The sequence below is a fragment of the Opisthorchis viverrini genome (assembly GCF_000715545.1).
Source record: "Opisthorchis viverrini unplaced genomic scaffold opera_v5_477, whole genome shotgun sequence".
Classification (NCBI taxonomy): Eukaryota; Metazoa; Platyhelminthes; class Trematoda; order Opisthorchiida; family Opisthorchiidae; genus Opisthorchis; species Opisthorchis viverrini.
Window position 1 is genome coordinate 252,044 of NW_008752123.1, and position 24,782 is coordinate 276,825.

Here is a 24,782-nt window from a genome sequence, read left to right on the forward strand (position 1 = left end):
AACTGGTATTTGCTAGCGTTATCCACTACGGAACTATAGCTCTTTGAACGTGATGGTTATTTATGTCCAGATATTTGAAATCTGTGCAGTATCTCCCGATTATCGGGGCACATCTGAGGATGGGGAATAACCATCACGATGCATGCTCGCGACGGAGTAGCTTGTGTTTGGCTCAAAAGTTCGTTAGTGAGTTACGTCAGCCAGTTTTTGTCTGGATGACAACGTATTTTCTGTTCTTATGGATTGTTAGGGACGCGCACATTTTCCGCAGAAGTGAATATGATCAGAATGGAAAAGCAAAAAAGCACACACCCGTTGGAAGAGCATGAAATACGCTATCATACAAGCACCTCACTGCTTCACTTACAAGATTTGACACCAGTTACTCAATCCACACTGTAATGGGGTCGTTCTCACTTCCGATCGCCGGGAGAAATATGGTCATGTCGACAGCAACGCGATCGGAATGCTGCTGCACGGTAACCGGCTTGGGCGATGCTTTCAGTGCCGTAATTGGTGTCAAAATTTTTGCGTGCAAGAATCGGTGATGACAGAAGGTTTCAGCTCCACTGTGAGGCTGAAACCACCAGTAGCAACGTCGGTGAGCCTTTCCGTTCTCTTCTGTCTAGCATATTCAATATTCCGGTGAACAACTCAGTGATCTTCTGAGGCTAGCCACGGGCACGAGGATATAAGGTTGGCCGTCCCGATCATTCAGAATACAAGCAGAATACTGCAAGCATGGCCGCATTGCTTCCAGGGTACTCGAAGCCATCGGTGACTCATGATTTCTTGTTGTAACAGCAATAGGACGAAAATTCCAGAAAATGTTCCTAATAACTAGGAAATAAGTAGGAGCTAACTATGGCTACTTGTGTACAACGTTTGTCTACCTTTCTGCTGTACGTCACAGAGTCATGATGGTCCATAGTTCAACTCTCAGAAAATTTTACAACGTGAAGTGAATCTCAACCTCGTTATAATGAAGATTTACACAAGCCACAGCTAGCGACATCCAGTTGCACAGTGCTAACCGACAACAACTAAACCTGAATTTGATCACATCCAGTTGCACAGTGCTAACCGACAACTAAACCTGAATTTGATTTCGGTTCCAGAGTAAGGAGTGGAGCTTTTGCAATTTATTGCTAGTTTCGAATGTCAGAGTGTGTCCGCACAGCAGACGAAGGCTGAGATTCATTTAATATCCCATGGATGCAGTGATCAGTAAGCAAAGACGCAGCTGTTTTGGCGTCAACTTTTTGGCAAAATGTAATAAGCAATCAGAACGCACCGTGCCCAACATTTATGAGCTTGACAGAACAGCCCCAAAGAATTGTCATCCTTATGAGCCTACTTATGATGGAGACGCCACAAAAAATTGAATGCGGGGTTCAGTTTTGTAGGATGGGTTGGAATTGGTTGTTTAGCTGTACAGGTATGTGTCAATTACCTTGCACTTTCCTAAACTGTTCTGGAGACATCGGGATTCTGTTGAAACTTTGAAGCTTTTCGGTCTGAAGTTAGATGTTTGTGTTTCCATGGTCTCGTCTACTTTCAAACAAGCACTCCAGATTTCATTTCAGCTGGTTTGGTGGCCTGTATGTGTGCAAAGCAACTACGTCGTCATATCGTGTCACTACTAACACACTCTGGAAGATAAACAGTGAAAGTCACCAAAGTAGCGTTAGGTTGATTGGCTGACTTGATCACAGTGAAATACAGCCTTTTCATCACGCTCAACCATTACATGACCAGACCCGCCTTAAACTTGGTTTGCATAGACAGGTGCATCGATCGACCGGTAGGGCAGTTCGCCCACATGCTAGCGTGGCACACTATTGTGATTTACCGATAACATATATGTGAGATCAGATGCAACGGATTTGTTTTTTTAAGAAATTGCACCTGCATACAGCTTATTGTCTAGCGCTTTCACTGGTTGTCTGGGAAAATCCCGAATTAACTTGGGCTTCAGCGGGCTGATACAAGTGCTCTTGCATATACGGCAGGGGGGAAGATCTAAATTACTGTATGATTGTTTTGGCTGTTAAGCTTGAGTGACGAATATCCAAAACAGTCGATCAGTGGGATACCAGAGAACGTCCTGGTTAAAAAGCATACCACTAAGATACGCCCTTTGATGGATTCATTCTAACGGCTCATCAGTGACGATACTCTACGCACTTTTTGCAGGATAGAACTAATGATACCTTGCACCTGCAAACAGCTGAAAATACTTTTCGCACGAGTTAACGACATTAATCGGGCAAGAATATGCACACTGGCGGCATTCTCTTCATTTTTGGTGTAGTGACGATTTTGGTTCACAGATTTTCCGCAAATTGATGGTAAAATATCGGATTTTCCAGATCACTTTATGCGTTAGGTTTGATGATAAGTAAAGACGTTCAGTTTGCAAATCAATGAGTCCGTTTGTTTCTACCTGTGAAGCAACCCAAGTTTTCTCATTTAAATGTCGAGCTGGATCTGACTGATGTGCCACAAGAAGAACGAAGCCGACAGTGGGCTGCCGGTAGATCTGTATAGCGTTATGAGTAGTGTTCCTTCAATGAAATAACTCACTCTTCATTTGTCTGACTTCGGTTTGACTAGCAACGAGCAACTAATGCACTTGATGTTGAGATGCATGCTTGCCACATCTATCCCGAAAACTTGGATAAAATTTGATGTATAAATGTTGCTTTGAACCTTCATAGTGGTTGAATTATGTTGAATGTATCTACGGGTGTTCATGTCTCTGTACCATTCAACCATCAGCGCGCCAGTTTTATGGGAGCATTCAAGCGGATCGTCTCTAACTGTCACCTTGTAACCAAATATCTCGCTTGCGCTAGGCTGCTCATCTGATTTCGGTGCTGCAAAACGATTTTGACGTAATTTTCCGGAAAGAGGTGACGTGTCCCTGAGAATGATCAACTCACTCACGATTTCCCCACTTTCCTCTTCAGTGCCGGTAGCTCATAGGTCAACACAGCGGGCGACTTGGTATTGTAGCTCTGTATGAGCACCTTTAAATTGGCTGTCACTCCCAACCTGAAAAGCGATCTAAGCATGCTTATAAAAGACGCAAGATACACTTTTTAAAGTTATCTCTTATCCTCTACAAGCTTGCCGAGATCGATCATCTATATACAACAAAGTTGGGAGTGTTTCCAATCCTGAAGCTTTTCGTTAGTATGAGATGCATGCAGGTTGATGTTGACAGGATACGGGTATGGATAATAACACTACCAACGCAATGCTCCTGATATTTCATCTCATGTTTACATGATTTGGAATAAACACTAAATTTAATCGTTTATGCATACAATCCATTAGGATCTCCAAGTGCTTTCAGAATCTGAGTGACCAGATAGGAGTAGTTGGCATGACCTCTTCCATGCGGTTCTGCTGTTAAACAACTTGGCTTTCCGAGTGAATAAACGTCACACTTACTTAGTTCATCGACTTTTAGTGTGAATCTGATAACCTTGTTAGCTGTCTTGACTTGGATTATTTTACTATGCATATAACATGGCTGTGTATTATTTTGTTTTTGGGATGACGAAGCTCGCATTATGTCCCACCCTTGAGCACAGTATCGTAAGGCATTAACAGTTCTACACAGGTACATTCGAAAATACCACGGTATCCCAATGAAAAGCACCAGTTGGACCTAGTCAAACAAGTACCTTATGGGAAGATCCCCGCTCGAAGAATCATCCGAAACTCTTAATTTTCTGAGACGACTGAATAGCTCGTAAATCATATATTTGGTTAAGTGGAAATTTGTTTGTTTGTACGTCATATTATACGGTCCAGTTCAAATATGATTTACGCAAAACAGGCAATAAGCATGAAAGACCGTCAGGGATCTGAATGCGCAATATCTCCATGATTCTCATTACTTGAAGCAAACACAGTACAGCTCTCCTGCGACCCAAAAACGAGTCTGTACTTCCTGTCGTCCAATCTTAATCATTCTTTGAGATGTGGTCCTCAGGTTTACCGCCGCATAAAAAATTAAATTTCATGATAAGCCAATAATGGCAAGCCGGTCAGCCGAAAATCCCTAGTGGTCAGGTAGGCCCAATAATAGAAGGGTTAGTTTTCATACGCATTCGGGCGAAATGCACAGTCAGAGTCCCACACCTGGTGAATTACCAGGATAATCGATCTGCATTCCCCTTGAAGGCACAACTTACTTGACAACCAAAATGAATGGAGGTGCGGAATTTGCTCGACCCAAACTTATTTGGGACAGACTGAAAATATATGGCCTCGGGTGATTCGAAGAAAGGAAGGTTCAGGGATAGAAAAATCCACTCTGCATTTACCAGTTCCACTCAGAGGTGCGTGAACCGAGAAAGGCGTGACTTACGCCGAGTGCACATTCAGGAAACGGCATGTGAAAATTTCTGAGTACTCATTAATTTCCGACAATGCTGTAACCCTCTCAAGGGTAGTTGTTAACATCTGTACATTCAATCAGGTGTTTCGTGATATATTTTGGACTGAACTAAACTATTTTCGTTTTGCCGAATTAGACAGCAAAAATCCTAAACGTTAGCGAGGTTTTCAGTGGTTTAGAATAGAGCAAAATAGGTAATAAAACGGCTTCCTTTCAAATACAAACGGTTAAGTCTCGGAAAGAGCATTTTCGTCAAAATGAATAAGGTCGAATTAGTATGTTGTTCCAGTGAACCCAACTATACATCACCTATATATGGGTATGCCCTACCCTCTATTAGATTGCCTACAATGTCAAATAGCTCGTTATGAAGCAGCAACGCGATTTTCTTTAAACGAGATGCTGGTGAATAGGAACTAAATAAGAAAACCAGAATTGTTTCACCTTGCATGAAAAGCCAGTGCTGAAAGCGAGGGGCATCACACAGGTGTATCATACTGGTAGTTTCAGATTTGGGAATTTTGTCCTGTAAGTGAAGCCGTGCTGGAAACAACCGTACAGCTGTTCTGCCCTACTACGGGAATCATCAACAGTGTGCATTTCACGAAGGTCCAGGGACTCTCGATCCTGTGAACTCCCCAGTAATTTGAACCGTCCGATCAAGAGCGGTAGATCAGTAGAGCGGTTAGCTCAATTCTCCATCCGCGAATTCATTATTCGATAGGCCAGTCAACAGGCAAGACAACGTTATTAAGGATGATTAGCGCTATATCTCGTCTAAGTGCAAGATAACCACACTGCTAGCCAGTCTCTCGTGGCCGGATAACCATATCATAGTTTTTGGGAGAGAACTAGTCAACACCTGACAAAATTTCAAAGACACACGAAACCATCACTTTCCTAAAAGAAGTTATCACACTCCATCATTTATTCTAATAGTAAGACTAACTACTCGCTTACATCATCTCAACTTTACCGCTGCCATTTTTTTTACGTGCGAGACCAGCCGCATCGTTCAGCCGTAGCACCCATCCGATGCCCAACTTCCATGCCACCTGAAGGAAACAGGTTGTCCATAGACAGAGGAAGTCGAGGGGCACAGGTCAGATTCGAACAAAGTACCTTCCGGTCAGTAAATTCGCGCTCTAACCACTGAGACATCTCGCCCCCGTTCTACACATAGAAGGAATACAATTCTAGTTATGGGTACAAGGAACGTGCTATCAACCCCCAACCTACAACCATAAACCATTTTTCACAACGAGAATAAAAACGGTTGAAATAATTGCTAATCATACGACCACAAGAATGGTAGAAATGCATTCATTCCGCTAGACATACTGTTACGACCTGTCTTACCCAACCTCAAAATCACCGCGCAAAAGTTTATTCAAATGGGGTCAAAAATAAAGTAGAGTAATCAACACCGACACAGCAAACGGCATAAGCACAATAGATGAAGATGCCCTCATAATTCCCTGCTTAGTTTGGTAACTTTTAAACCAGGAGACCTAGCAAGAGATACCACTAAGAGTGAGAAGAAACATCACAAGATCAATGTAGTGTTTGAGGCATGTGAAGTGGAGATCACAAAACCGGCAGAAGTAACGTGCCGCACATACATGCGATGTGATTGTCACACATCAAATAGCTGGGTACTTACATTGCTTCTGAACAGTGAATCACGCCACTGACGGGTAGCAAGTAAACAAGACTCTAACAGAAATCGCTGGAAGACACACATGTCGGAAATTGAATTCAACACCACGTACACACAAATCACAATAAATCCTTCACAATCATACATATACTGAAAATCAGATGAAGCGGTATTCATAGGAAGCGGTCACACTATGTTAAGGTAGCACAGTTCGCAAAAGTTAAATTGCTGTCTCATCGATGGGTTTCTTCCTGGCATCTGCCTAACCTCTATTCCCTACTTCGCACGGAGGAAGTTTTCCGCTGGGACGGTATCACATTTAAAAACGCTAGTAAGTGACTCGAAAACGAAACGGTGCGCAATATCCGCCGAATACGTAGGACGTGCAATCCTGCTCACTTTTGGATGTTAACAAAACAGATTTGTAGTGGTGCAGCAAATGAAGTACACAGATATTATGCACAAGGGCCGAAATTCTACCAGATTTCTTCGACTTAGAAGTGAACAGCCAGGTATCTGGAGAGGGATGGGCTTGAACTCCCAATCAGCAGCCAGTACCAGAACCCTTGTGTCAGCTCATGTATAAAAATTGGCGTAGCGTCCATTTGTCACAAGTCACTAGTGCGAAGCAAGAGGGTTAAAATATGGCCACATTTGGCAGGCTGAGAAACAGTCAAAAGACCGAATCGATAATGAGAACGTTTTCCTGTCAGCCCCAACCATGGTTGTACGAGGGATACTGCCAAAGAGGGTTAAAATATGGCCACATTTGGCAGGCTGAGAAACAGTCAAAAGACCGAATCGATAATGAGAACGTTTTCCTGTCAGCCCCAACCATGGTTGTACGAGGACTGTGATACTGCCAGGGCGCCCACACCTAGACAGGAGGACGATTAGGGTCCTCAACCAAAGCCTTTGGCTCAAAAGCCTAACCGCAAGGCAGCGGTGTTTGGCGGGAAATGCAAATGCATTACCATTTCTACGGAACAAGTCTCCACATGTTCCAACCCCCAATCTGGAGGGCCAGGAGACTGTTCGTCAAACCTCTAACCATTGACCAACCTGGTATGAGAGACTCTGTGAGTGTCACGGGGGCACTCCCCAGTATAGCTCAATGGATCGCTGAGGTGCGCAAACCGTCACACTACGGTAAGGTCCAGTCTCTTCGTGATTTTACTGATCATCACTCGTACAACAGAGCAACATACAGAATAGGTTGTCTTGAGAAACACAGACAAGGACATGAATCCACAACTATACAGACAATCTAACCGACCCGATCCCACCAACCGGGTATCATTTATGCAGAGTGAGTTCGGTACGTTTTCGCTTATTTGGCTGACTTGCAACTTTTGGTCGCCCAAGTGGAACCTAAAAACCAAAGCTCCACCATTTGTGACGTGTCGGACCAACGTTTCCGAAGTTTGAACCTCTTTGAAATGTGGAAATTTCCATCCCAAAAGTGCAATAGTACCTCCCTTACGAATCCACTATGTGATACTTCAAGGAGCAGGCATGAAAGACAATCACCTAGCTAGTTTGGATACATAATCTCTCGCTGTTGTCACGGTCGTTACGCTTCGGAACTTTGCTATCTAGTCGTTAGTACAAGAGATCCAAACAGATTCTGTCAAGCTCGATGCCTTTTTCCCACTACCAAACAACTCTGTTTCATTGCTCAGAGGACTGGGAATCTTCGAAATTCTTGATACATCTTAAAAGTGCCAACTTTTCAAGACCTGAATTCCCACCAACGACGTCGAATGTTTAGCATCGTTTGTATATTGAGTATAATTCTCAGCACAATTTCTTCTGCTTAAAAGTTGAATGCGTTTAGAAAGTGTCTGCTCCGCAGGAGGCCCCCAACTGACGATTTTCCATCTGTTCGTTCCAATGGAGAATAAAAAAGACTAGCATCTGATAAACAAAAACACCCTCGACAACCAGGATAGCGCTTTTGAACATCACCACTTAAGAAGAGGGTAAAACCATCCCATGACACTACTACCAACGATTGGTCCATTGGTGCGAGGGAGGACTGTATACCCGATTACCCAAGTTGTATTTCTAATTGTTGAAAAATGACAACTGATGAAAAATAGCAAGGGAAATCCGTAGAGATATGACAGCTAACTGCCGGGGTCAAACAGTAAGTAAAAGGTCATCTAAGCGATATGTCTCAAATCAAATGATCAGGCAGTATCCTTAGCATGAGCGGGCGAAAGCAGTTTGGTGAGCATGAGTGCTGTCTCAAGAAAGGGCGCGAATCTTTGCCTTGTGATCGAAAGCGAAGCAGCCGAAACTCAACCAGTCTAATAGGCGAATATCCGATTTCTCGCATAATTCAGCTTGGCCAAATTCGGATAGCACGCAAACTCGACCATTGGAGCGGGACCGCAGAGCAGGACAAGTGTATCGTTGCCCGGCGGATACAGATGTTCAGACAGAACAGATTCCGTCACGTAGCCAGAGCTGTATGTCCAATCTGACGGAGGTTGGGATAAAGTGGATAGAGCAACGGAAAGACACATCTCAGTCTTGACAATGAAAATTACCGATGGAGGACACCGAGATATGAATGGATACACATAACCATGTGCAAAAAACCTGCTTACCGAAACCCAAACTCGTCTTGGCCGCAACTCAACCGACAGGGCACACATCCATTAGGCGGGTTTGAATCCCGACCAACGGTGTTTTTTCTGTCTTGGGTGCATTTGGGTCCTTAGTCAAGTCCGAGCAACAGGGTAAAAAGTTCGGGTTCCCATAAAAGTGTTCGACTGAACAAAAAATCGATGGTCACACCATATCCAGTTACAAGTTCTGCCAGGGTGGAGTGTATGCACTCACGAGATGGCGCACACGGTAGAACTGGGGATCGAATTAAGGCTGATCAAAAGACCACACGAATCGAGTGCATTGTTTCATTTGAGGCGATCATTCAGAGTTGTTAAAGCAAAAAAATATCATAGTTTTACATGTCACGTGATGTCGGCTACTTTTTGGGCGTAAATAATCCGGCTGTCGTTAGACGTAGAGGGAAAAGGTCAAGACATCCAACGAAGTCCGTTCCGCAGCATTCCCAGAAGACATAATCAGTATTATTATAATTCTCATCGATATTTTGGGCGCCAAAATGCTAGCGCAAATGCGCTGTAATAAGATAGAGTGCCGCAAATGTGCCAAATGTCGAGCTGAATGGCTTTGCGATGGACACGCAAAATACAGGTCCGGCAACCCTTTCAAGTTACATTAAAAAGCATGTGTCCGTAAAAAACAGGATTGTAAGTGGCCCTATTTCAAAAACCGCGGCATTTAGGGTGTTAATTCAGCTCCGTTGCCTGGAAAATAGCTGCAACTTTCAGTTGCTCAAAACAACTGGAAGATAGCCTTGTGAAAGAAGCAGTTAGTCTAGCGGACATCTAACGACAGATCTTGATTAAAGTGGTAAGTTTGAAGAGACGGCGGACCTACACCCAAACCTCGGCTTTCAACTTGTTCCCACAATACCTTGTAAGCGCTAGTGTGTGCAGAAATCCGCCTTGAGGCTCCGTAAAGTAAATGTGTTATCCGCAGGTTTGCTGCTATTTCTCATGTATAGTGCTTGCAACACCCGGCCATGTTCGTAACGATCGCCATACGACAGAACGCCGATTAATCCGTCCAATACGATAGAGTACGATTTTCGGCCAAATCTGATGCAGTAGATAATCTGATGGGGCGAAAGTCTCCCGCTTAAGTTGTCTGTCAGAGCCATCCAAATCCGAAAGTCCCCTCCAAAAGACAAAGGGTCATGGAAGGAGCTTCTGACCGACCGGCACTTTGGATACCCTACCAGTTACTCAAGGGAACTCAGTACTTGAAGGTTATGTGAAGGTCACTAGCAGTTCACAGCACACTGCTAGTTCACCTACCAGGTGCATGACACGAAGCCTAGCAGATGGCGTTACGTTTAACAGATAACATATGTTGTAAGATACACATATAAGAGTTAAGGCTGTACAGATGATGATTGTTGAGCCATATACTAACACACAGTGTGACGTTTTCATTACGTAACGGCTCTACTTGAAAAATTCTCTCGCTATCTAACAACCAAAAGCATCAATTTTTGCGATGTGCACCGCAAACGACTGACATGGGTCGCTAAACAGACCTTGCTGTCTTGTGGTTAGCACCAACACCAAAATACGTACGGAAACTGGATTGAGTTGGGCGGTGAAAGCCCCTGGGTGGGAATGTGCACTATACTCATTGTTACCTCAAATTCAGTTTTGTATGCATCATATTGAATTGTCCTACCCTTCGAGCCCTAATTTTTGTTGAGTTTACCATTAGATGTATCTCACGTGTACACCAAGTGAACGTAGCTGATTTGGATTGGCGGTTTTAGTACTTTTTATCGGTATAACCAACTGCTATTTATGTCAGGCATTCCGTTCTGCGTGGTGGAGGATGTTCTGTTAGCGCAAAGGGATTAACGGCAGCTCAGGTGTGAACCTCAGCGGAAACCGTTGTATATACTGATTAGTAGACCATCTCTCTGCTCGTGAATGAGAAAGCTAATAAGAGTCCTGAGGATTGATAACTTTTTGGCAGGCTGCAGAATCCAGGCCATCTGCAGGCATCAGCCCATAAGAATCCCTTCCTAGTCCATATAAAATGAGTGACAGCGTTACCTCAGAATACCACCAACCATGGACTTGGGGACTGTTCGAACATGTTCGAAAGCAACCCCGGTCACTTGCCGAGGCGCCGCCAACCTCATGTTCTACCTAAACCTAAAATTAACGAAATTCGACCAATATACTCATTTGCATGCCAATTTGGTTTTCGAGAGAGACTCACCTGAATCGCAGCTGAATCTCTCGTTTGTGAAAAATACCATCCAGATTCAGTTATGATTCAGGTAAATCTCCATTGAAAGCTAAACTGGTATGAAAAAGTGTGTATTTGTCGAAAGTATTACTTAATTTGAGGGGGTGGGACAGAATGTTTGCAGACTGGTTTAGCAATGCAAGATTCACTAATGGATTTGATGGCTCTCCACTGTGACGTCATAGACCGTCACAAACAAACGACGATCTGACAGCGAGGTTGGGATGCACAAGTTTGTGTCCAGCCATTGACATCACTGGAATACTGTATACCGTTCATACACGCGCCAGATTGGCACCAAAAAGGAGGCTCGTTTGAGCCATTAGCTACAATTTAGTGCGGAAACTATCAAAAAAGGCCACTTCGGAGGACATCACACACCTTTATCTTTCGTAGTGCCCTCTCCTAAACGAACATTGTTGTCTCAATGTTCCCCATGAATCTCTTCGCAGCGCATGGTCACTGTTAGCACAAGCAAATCCGAAGTATACTCATTTGCAAACTCATCTGGTTTTACGCGAAGCTCAAATGGAACCCAATTGAATCACGCGTTTATGCTGTCTTTCAACTGAATTTGCTGCACAAGGACAGTCTCATGTTGGTACGACATTCGAGATACCACAGTATATTTTCTTGACGAAACACTACTTACAAGGTCGAAGAGCTTGTCAACAAAAAAATCGGAAACCGGTTGTAACAGGACCAACAGTTAGCATTTTCACACTGTAAGATTTCGATAGGCCGAGAATCACTAAAAGTGGACAATACAAGTAATTTCAGTATCCGCACGGGTTACGCGGTACTTCGAATGACATAGCGGAGTGATGCTCAACGGGTGTCCAACGAGCATTCACGGTGAGTGTCATAATTGTGTTGCTTCAAATGCAGATGAACTGAACGCTTTCGGAAACGGATACAGTGACTACAATCGGAAATAACACTCAGATTTCCAACTAAGTAGGAAAGCCAGTGAATGGCTACTCACTTGCAGGTGGCTCCTTCACCACATACCACACGCGAAGTTGATTGGGAAATTTCGTCGTATATGCATCCAGTTCATCACGGAGCAAAATGTCACCTTCAGACTGAAAACGAAGAAAAACGAAAAAGACAGTGACCGAGACCGTTACAAATCGAGGAAGAGTTGGGGAAAAGACGATCAAGTGGGCATGAGCAAGACTCAGCGGTCGATATACATGGCGATGAAAGCATGTAGAGATGGAAAGTAGAGGATAACAGATGAGATAACTTGCAATCGAGCGTCGAACATTTTCTGTCTGTAACCACTTCCCTCAACATTCTACACGCCAGATTTGCCCAACAGCTTCTCATCCACCAGTTAACAAATGCGGAATGAAACCCCTGTCCATAAAGCCGAAATAACCTTCCATAAAAATACATTGGCCACTGGTATCATCTGCTCATTCTTGAGATTTCACCAAACGGCAGGTTAACAAAAGATAGGATCACAGATCAGAGCAACCCATCCAAGAAGAGACCCGTTGGGAAACGCGCCGCTCATCAGAAGAGCCCAAATTGCGAGATGACGCCTATTTTTCGTATTAGTTTTGGGTTTATATAGGCCATCATGCAAGCCATGGAGTCAACTAATTTGTTTTCCGACGAATAGTTTAACCCTTCGCCTGATATTGTGAAAAAATGCAGTAATTTCAACAAAATATCCATTATGCTAAATACGCCCATCGTAATTTAGAGCACATAAGTAAACGTCACATGATTTTGATGTGTTCTCGTCAAGCAAATAACATAGGACTATGGAGAAAAGGGAAATCGCGATATAATTGGTTAAGAGCACCAGTCAATAAAATCAATGTGAAGTACTTTCCTTGTTTAGTTCCTCAAACCAAACCACATGATTAGTGCACCTGCGCCTAATTCGATCGATACCACTCAACGGCCAAATCGTTCAGCATAAGGTACCGACAAAAAAACACTCAAAACAGCTGAACCAACTGCAGTCAGTGCTCCACCCTGGGTCGAATTCAACGTTGCGTCCGGTCTAGGCAAGTAGCCATACATTCGCAAATGAATCGCTAAATAATTTTGGATCGGCGATCACTGGCGGCATGGGAACGCGATCAGCCTTTCTAAGAAAGTCTGGCACAGATACATAGAAAGTCTGCATCACAGCTGTTGGACAGAGCCGTATGATAGTGCTATCTCTGAATGACAGCTTATTGAAAACAAGCGCTTCTAAGACAGTGGTAGACCACGCAAGTTTGGATGTCTGGATGCTGTTTTCCAAATGAACAACTCGGGATAGCGGCCAGACCCGAGACTATTTGTGTTGATGAGTTCTGTAAGCAATTTGTCATTAACTTAGACTGGTTAGGTTCGACGGTGCAGATTGAGTATACGGATATTTCGGTCAATGAAACTCCTGCCCCGGATATAGCCACATATTGAATTACGGGGCTTAGATACATTCGTGGTTTACAAGCCCGCTTTCCAACAATTTATAATATGAGCACATCTTTGATACGAATAATCTGTAACTAACACATGCGTATAAATGTGTGCTTTATTAAAAGTGAACAAACCGTATTTACGAGTTCCTAAACTTGAATGAATGGCTGCGTTAATGACACACCTCAGAAAACCAGTCTGATCACTGTATCGATCGATCAAACTGCTGCACAAGCTATGTGCGGCCACGTGAGTAGATATTCAGTCGATGAAAATTAGGGATGGGGTCACTCAAGGAAAGAAGGAAAAAGGGTAGGCTGGAGAGGGGAAATTACAAACACTGAAATGTTTTTTTTTCATTTCGATGTACAATTGCAACAGTCATATTCCGAAAGAAATGACAAAATCAGGAATTGGCTTTGACTGCATTCGCTGAATAATCATCTCATCATAAGGTTGCTCACTCGATGTACCGCGCAAAATGCAGCACAAGTGTTTGTCCTTGTTCTACGTGTCGTGCTCTAAAGGAAATTCGGTACATGGGGGCATAGGTAGTTGGTCCGCGAAGGCAACCGTGCTCGGTAACTTATATATGCAGTGGTGACTTTCTGATAAGTAACTGTATAAATAGTAGGAACGTAATACCCAATAGCCGGTACGGGCAGTTCAGATGAGAAAGACCGTTCCTCCGATCAAATCCGAGCAGACAAGTTGTCAGTAGTCAACAGAATTCACTATAATTCACACTCACATTACTCTCGCCTAAACGGTCCCCCTCCTGTCCTGCTGTAATTATTCTGGTGCGTCCACATCAAAGGGGGGTGCAATGGACTCGATGAGTTCTAGTGGGAACGAAACTCGAGTCCAGTGATCCCCTTTTTGGCATGGACTGATGAAAAGAATTGCGCCCAGACGGGGGGAGCACTGTTCAAACGAGAGTGATGCGAATGTGGAATTCCCGTAACCATCTACAACTAATTCACCATAATACTGTCATCTCGTTGGGGAAAAAGCACTTCTTTCGGTGAGAGCCAAATACAAATACAAAAAATAATTCGGGAAAAAGTCCGTCTATAGTGTATTAAGTGACGAGGCACGAACTCTATGACTTTATAAAACGAGCTTAGTCACAGATGAATAAAAAATATTCCTGAGAATTCCTGAAGTTCACCAGCTTGCTCCAAGAGACATGGAATCTCATTTCTGAATGATGGATTCTCTTTCTAGTAAATCCAAAAACCCGCTAAAAAAGTAACAAATAAGTGGCAACTGAGCTCTGTGTTTCCTACAGGGTTGTGGAACTCCTTGCTGAAATCATAGAACTGTCTAAGAAGGCAAACCAGTACGTCCAGACATCTTTTTTACGTTCATTTTGGGTTCATAAAAGTGGTATTATGATCGATTGGCATAGAAAGACCAGACAGTAGAAAACGAGTGAGACAACGTTATGGGACTACACCAAGGTCCTCCGTCATCCCGAGAGATTTTGACAGTCCTTTCCAAATAATTCGCATTAAAACCCTGATAATTAACTAAACCATAATTTTAACGAGCGTATAAGCAACGTTCCGGGTTCACTGGTCCAGTGTTTTAATTAACATACGGAAGAACACCGAACGGAAGTCAAAGCACACTTCTAAGTCAAAACAGGCAGCACAAGAATACGAGACAAGTTTGATGAAAGAACTTCTGGAACGACAGAAATCACGACTCACGTTGTTTGCGAAAACTAGAGATAGTCGCGTCATGTCCTTGTCATTACTGAGAATGTACGACAGGAGTTGGAACATGGGGGTTATTCCGGAACCACCACAGATCATGTTCACGAACTTGGCAGTGTACTTCTGGGCCGGACTAGATTCGTCTGGTTTGATGTCGAACACGCCTGCCAATGGAATGTAACGTTTATCAGAAACCACACCCGCGGGAGATCGATTGGAAGATTCATTACGGCAATAGTTTTGGTCTCATCACAACTGTTGGGCTAGTTGTTAGGATCAGCTTGTTATTCAACAAAACTCTCTCTTTTACAGAGTTCCAACCCAAATGAAGCCCACCAACAAATGTCGGCCAAAGAACTGTCGCGGTTTACGGTAATCTGTGGGTTCTTATCGACTGTAAACACAACCTTGCAAATTCTCAAGTGGATATGACTCATGGGATGAAGACGAAATCCCATGAAAACCAAATTTCTTCGAAATTAAGTGCATTTGTCGAAATCAGTCCAATATGGATGTTAGGATCAGCTTGTTATTCAACAAAACTCTCTCTTTTACAGAGTTCCAATCCAAATGAAGCCCACCAACAAATGTCGGCCAAAGAACTGTCGCGGTTTACGGTAATCTGTGGGTTCTTATCGACTGTAAACACAACCTTGCAAATTCTCAAGTGGATATGACTCATGGGATGAAGACGAAATCCCATGAAAACCAAATTTCTTCGAAATTAAGTGCATTTGTCGAAATCAGTTCAATATGGATTCAAATAAAACATAAGGTTGACAGAAACTCGGGGACTGCGCCTATCTGATGAGCCAGAAGAGGGGCGAAACTGGTCGTGGGCTGTCGAAGGGCTTTCACCAACCTTGTGAGTAGTTTCCTTTATGAAAATGAGACATTGTACTTGGGAAAAATTACAACAGCTGGACACGGTTGGCGCCTGATCAGCATAGTAAGGAAGATGAGAAACCCAACACAATTCGCACTCTAAGGGCGAAAACAGTTCCTTCAACCTAATCGTCTTCTAAAATATAAAAATCAAGAATAATTCTGCGCACTTCAGGATACGGCGCACGAAAGGCGAAGGATGTACACAGAGGAGGCTCGACTCAAACGTATGCTGCGTAAAGTACCGCACAGACGTAGGTGAGTGATAATCGATAACAATAATCTATTAAAGTTCCAGCACATTCTCGATTGAATTAGTAGTTAGTAAAAGACAGTGTCAATTCGCAAAAGGGATAGCTGAAACATCGCTAACAAGGATACCCAGCATACCTCAGCAACTCCTTTGTGCGCATGTGATATCTTTACAAAATGACAACTAGGTGACGGGTTCCAAGGCTGATTTCAGACTCTGGTGTGTGCAACTGAAATGGATGGTGACTAACGCCACAACCAGTACATGTTTATGGCGGATCAGAAACGAAAACCGACTTCTACAGGCCTGAAAGCAGATGTGTTCCAGAAAACTAGTCGAAGAAAACTTGCCATCCCAGTGTCACCTCTACGTACTATACTGACACAAGTCAACTTTTGGGTTCCAGCCGGACGAACTCAAGGCGGCTGAGAAATTCCAATGTGCAGGCGGTAAGACGGAATTAAGAAAACAAGAAAGTGTGAGTCAAAGAAATGCCCACTTTTCCCAGGTCCAAAGGTAACCAATCAGAAAGTCAAACTGGGACTAAAACCGGCAATCTGTCAGTAAGGAGCTCGCACCCTGAGCTACCCAGGGGGCCGCAAGACTTTCAGCAGTTTGAAGGCAAAATTCATTCACACTGGAGAGAATTTGATATTCCAGAGCTTTTGGTTACTTGTGAATAGGCTTTTAGCGTGGTTCCCAAGTTCACAGCTGAGTTGGCTGGTGTGTCTTACTATAGTCTACACGGGTTATCCCCTAGGACACTGTAGATAGCTCAGTGTTTAAGGCACGAACTTACCAAAGGTCAGTGGTTCGAACCCAAATCCTGCATCTCGACCGCTCCTGTCTAGGTTTGGACAACCTGAGAGTAACCCAGCCCTCGTGCTCCCTTCGGGTAGGGTGGTAGCCGGGCATCGACAGGGTGTTACAGATGAACTAGGACATTGTAAGTGTTGAATGGAGATACATGACGCATAGCCTGTAACTGTCTGTAACTGACGAGAGCTCATTTAGCTAAACAGTTCAGCAAACAGTTCAGCAGATAGACTTCTATCTGAGAAGTCGTTGCTCCAGGAGCCAGTCAACACGTGTGACCGCGTGATTTGGATCCCGTGATTGAAGGATGAGCGGCGCTATGTCCTGACTAAGTGTGAGTTAATCACACTGCTGATCAGCTACTCGTGGCCGAACGGTTAAGTGTTCAAACTACTAGCCGGGAGGTTGCCGGTTCGAGACTCTTCGGAGTTTCGTGAGATGCGCACTGCTGATGATTCCCAATAAGGATGAAACAGCTGTACAGTGCTTCTCGGCATTTCAGCATAGATTGGCTCCACTTACATGACGAAATCCCACAAAAATCCCAAATCTCCTCACACTACCAATAGACTAAATCATTTCGTTAAATACCTTTATTTACCAAGTCTGGTGTGTTTGCACCACTCAAATGGATGGATACACTAACTCCATTTCGAAAGTGGGGTGTTTAGGCCCACAAACACAGACAAACTTCTACCACTCAAATTTTCTAACACTCGTCTGACTGTCACAATAACGTCTGAGAAGCCCTGGGATGAAATGATTGTTGGACTTGCCGAAACTATCGGCAGGCTAGTGATAATAAGTTCCTGGAACCTTAATTTTTAACACAAGAGTATTGGAGTCTGATACTGCTACCGCTACCCCACTACATAAGGGGATGCTGATCATTTTCCCGCAACTCTTGAGAATGCAACACAGTGTTTAAGCGATGAACAAGCAATACGACGTTTTCGCATTTCGCTAAAACCATGGTTTACTTCCATAGCCACGTCTCAGGTAAGTGAAGCACAGAAAAACGTAAACCAAACATGCCGAACCCGGAAACATTGGCAGGATAGTCAGGCATTATAAATATAGTGTGGAAACCACTTATGACTAAGTCAACATTTGAAATATTAAGCCGTTGGTACACCAAAGAACTGATAAGATACTAGCTTGCTAGTAATCTGATAAGTCATTGTTTGAACTAAAGTCAGTGAGTTCGAATATTCTCGGTCTCCCATTGGATAGAGGTGTAACTTCAAATTGTAAAGATACACTTCATCGGGAGACTAGATAACTTCGACGAAGAATATTTACCCTTAAAATACTTTAAATCCCCACCTCCTCGCCTAGATCTCTTCTATCACACTTCACGGTGTATCGTGTGCAGAATCTTCAAACGTTGTTATTGTGCATGATTTTTACAAAGATTCAAGAATTCCGTTAGAGCAGTTGAAGTCATGTGATTATTCATAGACACACGCACACACACACATCGGCATTATATCGAAAGATTTGGTGTTAAAGATGTGCTCGAGAGTGAATTGCACCTAGTGTTCTCTTGTGAATTCGAATTCGATACGACAGTCTCAGATGGCCCGATTTACGTCAAGTTTGCATTAGTCTATGGTCTGTATTCACACAGAAAATTGCTTGATTACTCTTGTCCGTGGCATACTTGACAAAAAGCTTTGTAAACTTGGTAGATTCATATGTCTCCAAGATGACAATGAACAAATTGAATAGTATATGGAAAAACGCGTCCTCATCAATGCCTTTCGAAGCTTTACACTTTTGTTAACTGTCCTCTTTGGGAAAGCTGATTACCTTCTCCACATCGAGTATCTTCCAAGAAAACGCTGTCGTTAATTTTTTCGGACATGTTAGTTTTTCCACAATCGGTTCGGAAGATTTTTACCAGCCACAACGAACAAATCTCATCATTACCCGGGTGATGCAGCTACCGAAGACTCCACCTGCTCACAACTGTCTAACGGGAAGCGCTTCGGCGACGCTGTCGGGTGTCATGCTCTTTTAATGAGAAGTGAAAGCTACCAAGCTGAATAAAATTTTTTACGGGAATATTGAATTATGCGACCTAGAACACTACTCAGGTACCACAGAATTATCAAGGGATATGGCAGTAGTGTTAAGTCATAACGGTGAGACGGAATAAGAGAGTATGAATGCCAAGCAATATTCAGCGCTTGCCTCACACGAAGCGCGTAATGACAGGCGCCCGCAGGAACCCGTGCATTTCTGCCAACGCAACTGTTACACTGATTACGTGGCGAAAACCGAAACGGAGACTAAATTTGGGGTAATCGAGGGACCACCTACACGAACGTGCCCAAAAAAAGAAATTCCACAAGCCTGTCTAGCGGAACTAGAACAGCGTCCAGATTGTCCATATAGTTGGCTAAAAATTCCAACCCGCATCGATTTATCTGAAAATTGCTGCGAAAGCATGCAAGCTTTCCTCTGGATTGTAAACACGTCCAGAGTTGCTGAAGTATGGGACAGTGTTGGCATTTCGCGAAGTATGTCTTCCCATTCCGTTAGTCTAGACCCACATTTCCCAGTAGATGTCCGCAACACTTTCAATCACTATTAATCGGAATCTAAAGTGCTCCACCGGGTCCCAAGTCCAGTTCCAAGCCTACTTTGCGGTATCACAAGTCGCAGCTATTTATGGCTTTCTGTATGACGTTTCTCATTTCCAAAATCAGTCGCTAATTCACTACACACTTGAGTTTTGTGCACCTCTTCATACACTTGCAAAATTAGGCTCTCAATAATGTGGTCAATGTGGAACGGTAGTCCCATGCTATTATAGTTTCGAAAAAAATGCAGATTTAGTGGGATGAAAAGCCAGTATTGTACGTGAACGATGTGCATAGACATAAGGTCGTAGTAGAGAAAAAGAGAGAGGTCACGTAAGATACTCCCTATATTTGTCAAATATTATTTTTAGCAGGCTATATCGCAATAAACAACTGACTCGGCAGTCACTCGTTTGGTTACTATAGCAACATGGGTAAAAAAACAGCACATCAATGTTTAGGTAGGTTGCGTAATGAATGTGCCACAAACCACGTAACGCGACAATCAGATGTTCAACAAACCGCGAACGCGTGGTACCTTGACAACTGAATTGGGGTAAAGAACTAAATCAGTCGGAGCTGGAAGGGCTCAATGATGGATCACTTTCAGCAGTTGATCTCATCACCATTCGGCAGTCTTTAGTCGTACTTGAATCGGATGAATGGGAAATCAAACTATAGTTGACTTTTTTAGTTAGACTTGACTAACTGGAGGTCCGTGGTTCGAACCCAACCCTGGCTTCACGATTGCTCCCATCTATGTTCGAGCAACGTGGCAGTGTTCCGGCCCTTGCATTTCCGATAAAATTCACGGGAGATACACATCAAAAGGGGGTCCAACTGATGAAGTTAACAAATTTATGCTGTCCGTGAAATTCTACGCCCCACGAAGAACAGGAGCCCCTGATGACAAGGGATCGATTGCATCGCCATACCCTGTGAGCAGACAAAAGCGAAAACACACAACTTTCAATACAACGTAGAGCGGACCAGTGAGATTCCACAACCCTGTAATGTAGGCAGTGATTTTTCCACTTTTCTACTTATGCACTTTTATTAGCGGTGTTTATATCACGAAATCTAAATATTTGACGGCTGCCTATGGAGGAAATTCCTCTAGCTGATATGGTCGAATTGACACAGTTCATCCATCTGCCGAATGAGAAGAATGCCACTAGGGGTGAACCAAATGAGATCTGGCTGGAGCGTGATATCGACAGCTTTGCTACCTGTCAGAATGGACGTCAGCCTGGTTCGGGACACAGCAGCAACGAGTTCACACCACGCAGATAAAACACACTGCTCCATTAACTAGGGCAGCTCGACATTTTTATGCGCGTGCGCTGTGCAGCCAAGGGGAATCAGAAAGATTACACAATCATTGCATGCGATCAATGTGCACACAAATTTACACAAAACTAGAAAAACGCTGTAGATGATCGTCTGATTAAACGCACTTGTGCACCATATCCTCTCCAGAGTTTTGGACCATTTCTTAAACAAATTGCCTATCGCTACAAAGTGGCGTGCATTATTGGACAGCATGCTTGCAATTGCGCTTCAATTTACTGACCCAAGGTATGCGATTCAAATACGTTTCGTAACTGCTTTTGCCACGTCCAAATACCAGTTAGCTACTTGTGGATGCAGCTGCATGACAGTACTCCATCGACGGTACTTACCCTGTACTTCCTGCAGGTTTCGCGAGTCATAATTTCAAAATATTTCCTACAAATTCACAAGGCGAAGCTGTCAAAACCGTATGCTCAAACAAAGTAGTATTCAGTAAATTGATGCCACTCACTGTTTCAAAACCAACGTCACTGACAGCAATACATCAATGATGCCCGTGTCAATCACCCAGAAAGAACCTCCGACAATCTCTCGTCAGTCCACAGTTGGAAGCCTCTCAGTCCTGATGGAATCCTCTCGAGATTTCTCCATAGCCTACACCGATGCCCCCAATACTTCTAGAATTCGAAATACACGCGTCTCTCCAGTAGTCTAGAGAATAACGCCCATTAAAAAGCGCCCACATTGACACCACAGGATTGCTCCTATCCTCTGATAAAGTCTTACTCTATGTCGAAACCGATTTTGCACATATTGTTTCGAGTATGCATGCAATTGCCGATGACGCCGCCATTCAGTGTTTCACAGCTTACTCGTCTACGCGCTCTGCTTGCCTACGGGCTCGTACAAAGCGCATACAGACCAAACGCGCCTTAGACGCTGAAGTTACTGAAATGGCCAAGAATGCCTGCTCTTCGGCAGCCATATTTTTCCCATTTACGTCTTTTCGTAACCCTCTGAGTCGTGCTTCTCCTGGTCTGCAGCTCTCTATTCACCCCTCATTCTCTGGGTCCTACATCATTATTAGAATGACATTATCTTCGAGGCAAGATGGCTCAGTGTTTGAAGCGCGAATTTACTGACCGGATAGTCCATCGTTCGAACCCGACCTCTGCTCCTCGACTTCTCCAGTCTAGGTTTGGGCAACCCGGCAGTACTCCAGCCCCCTCCTTCGGGTTCACGTGGGTGCTACAGCTGAATGAATGGTGATGACATGACCTTACAGGCCTTCATGTTCTGAACCGGTAAAGTCACTTCAAAAAATAAGCTTCCTATACTGTTGTCGAAAAATACCTTGAGATCGCTTCGATTGATCTTTTGGATAAAGCGCGCAAATCCACCTGACGCTCGTGCATCAAAGCTTTTGCTTTCAATGAGAATCTACCCAGTTCCCAAATCAACTGAACACGCCATAGCGTCCACTGTTTGGATGTGCCTCACACTCTCCCACCCCTCAGTGATCGAAATTGTAACAGCCGGAACCGATGTAACCATGGTACACGGTTCATATTTGGTAAATTGGAATTGAATTCGGTTTCAAAAGTCTCAATCAAACAAACTCACTTTCGTCTAAACCATCTTGTAAAGTCAACCTTCCCAAATAACAAACCGATGATTTTGTCTCCTTTCTTCAAACTCCTTGAGACTCGTGTTAACACACACATCAAAAGTCCACCGGACATGCTGTTTACAAATCGCTTGTGTATTTTGGCACCAACTTATGAAGAGCTCTCAGACGATCGACGTGTTCATCCTTTGCAATCCATGTTTACGCGTACTAAAAGTCCATTTATCCGCTTTTCCTCTGATCGATGCCATCGGTATTCGCATTATCGATTTTTCCAACGTTTCCCCGCCAGATGATCTTGACCACACTATGTGAGATTTCACAGGATATGTTAGGAGGCAAAATTTTCACAACGGGGAACTTCTGTGGGTTGGGACTCATGGCTTTGCGAAGGGAAGCAAACTCAATTTTCTTCTCAAATCAGATGGCTTCTACCAATAATTTGTATTTTTCAGAGGCTCAAACGAACCAGATATAGTCACCCATTTGTCAGCACCGACGTCGTCAGCTTCTATCAAACATTTGCAACTGGACGCTTGTTTCACCATCCCACACAAGTGTACTCAAGTGAAGCTGAGAATGACAGAGCGACGGCTGTATTAGCCAATCGTCCTATGACATTTCGGCCACAATGAAGCTAAGGTTATTGGTTTAATCAATGACTCTGCGACTCAAACAGCGGGCAGCACAGCCTCGCACACTGTTACTTTGTGCGTATCCTTAACCGGAATCTCATACATATTGACGAGTGGCAACGACTCAGTGTGTGTTAGTTTCATTCGAGAAAAATAGTACTCAAATGATCGAATGACAGATGGATCACTCGGAAGAACCTCGTTCTCCCTCATGTGAGTACAGTTTAGTACGATCAACCCAAGGTACTCACATGGGCCAACCTACTCAGCGGCTACGGTAAGCTCGTTTCAGTACCAGTCCGATGACAGTTCAACCTCGTGGGACGAATGTTGGTTAAACTGACAGGTTACTGGTTTTGACTAAAGTCGTTAGCTAATGGCGACCTATAGAGAACATCGATATGGCATGATAACAAGGGAGTGGCATTATGCTGAAACTTAAGCAATCTGCTGAATACTGCAAGCACTCTACGTAGAGAACATAACTTGGTGAGGGTGCTCATTGTTAGTCATAATGTTTAGGTTGGCAATAACTCGAAGCAGCTCTCTGAAGGTTTGCCTGCCCTCAGATCTAAGCCAATAGCAAGAACGTGTATATAGCAGTACATTTGGCTTCACAAAAACTGATTACGACCTACTAATTACGCGCGGAGATGCAGTTGCTTAACCACCGTTCAACAGCAAACTCATCTCGAATGTCACAAACTCGATTACTGTGACTCTGAACTCTGCTGACCACACTCGCCTTGACAGTTGACTCGCAAAACAAAAGTTGCCCAAACTGACCATCAAAACAACAAGGGTTGCTCATAGAGAGAAGGAGGAATAACACTGTACACGACAAGACACGGTAGGCTCTCACCTAGTCCCTTGTAGTGCAGGTTGCCGGAGGGTCCTCGTACGTCTATGTATTGGTCACGTGGGATGTTCATCAAGTATTGCGACATTTTCCCGCCCCGAGGGAAGCTCGGGTTGGTGTTCGCCTTGTACACCTTAAGAAAATGAGGAAGATAAAATGGTCAGGAGAATTATACCGCACAAACCGGGGCGATAATTCTATCGAAGTGCTCCGATATAAACATAAGAACCTCCGATAAACTAATAACCAATGGCCTTATGAGCTGAACGTCAATTACAGTGGAAAACAATCCGAACAAAGTGAAGGTACCAAAATGTGGTTGGTCCTGAACAAAGCGGTTTCAGGCGAACAAATAGAACAATGAATCGGGAAGCGCTTGGGAGTGACTGTGAGGTCATCGTTCCAGAAAGATTTGGTACACAATCCTCACTATCTACTCATCAATAATATAGAATCGTCGGTCCTCTGAAACGAAAGGAAACAAAGTTCGAAGGGCCCGAATCTCCTCCGAATCGTCAACAAAAGCAGTCAAACACAGAAAACCCGTATAATACATCGTCATCATCATCATTGTCAGCTGTAATAACCGCGTACTCGTCGTACTGTGGTTGTAGCTGCCGCAGTTTCGTTCACCGATGGTTTGGGTATAATACGCCAAGAGTTTGTAACAATATCTAATGCGTGAACGTCAAAAGTCGTGATGCAGGACAATTATAAGACATAGGG

The 24,782-nt window shown here is 43.7% G+C and overlaps 2 protein-coding genes across 2 annotated transcripts in view; one reads left to right on the plus strand and one right to left on the minus strand.

Annotated features, from left to right (window-relative positions):
* The window catches only part of T265_11227 (hypothetical protein), a gene marked incomplete at both ends in the record, with an annotated part of 18,651 nt that extends 10,035 nt beyond the window's left edge, over positions 1–8,616 (plus strand). Inside the window, one exon of the mRNA XM_009177828.1 lies at positions 8,423–8,616. Coding sequence (XP_009176092.1) covers positions 8,423–8,616 — 194 coding nt within the window. The remainder of the gene's footprint in view (positions 1–8,422) is intronic.
* On the minus strand, positions 7,935–24,197 carry T265_11226 (hypothetical protein; the record flags this gene model as incomplete). The annotated part of the gene is made up of 4 exons (XM_009177829.1): positions 7,935–8,559; positions 11,938–12,037; positions 15,095–15,264; positions 24,060–24,197. 4 exons carry the CDS (start codon positions 24,142–24,144, stop codon positions 8,387–8,389), a joined length of 528 nt encoding a protein of 175 aa, XP_009176093.1.
* Positions 24,198–24,782: the final 585 nt, after the last annotated feature.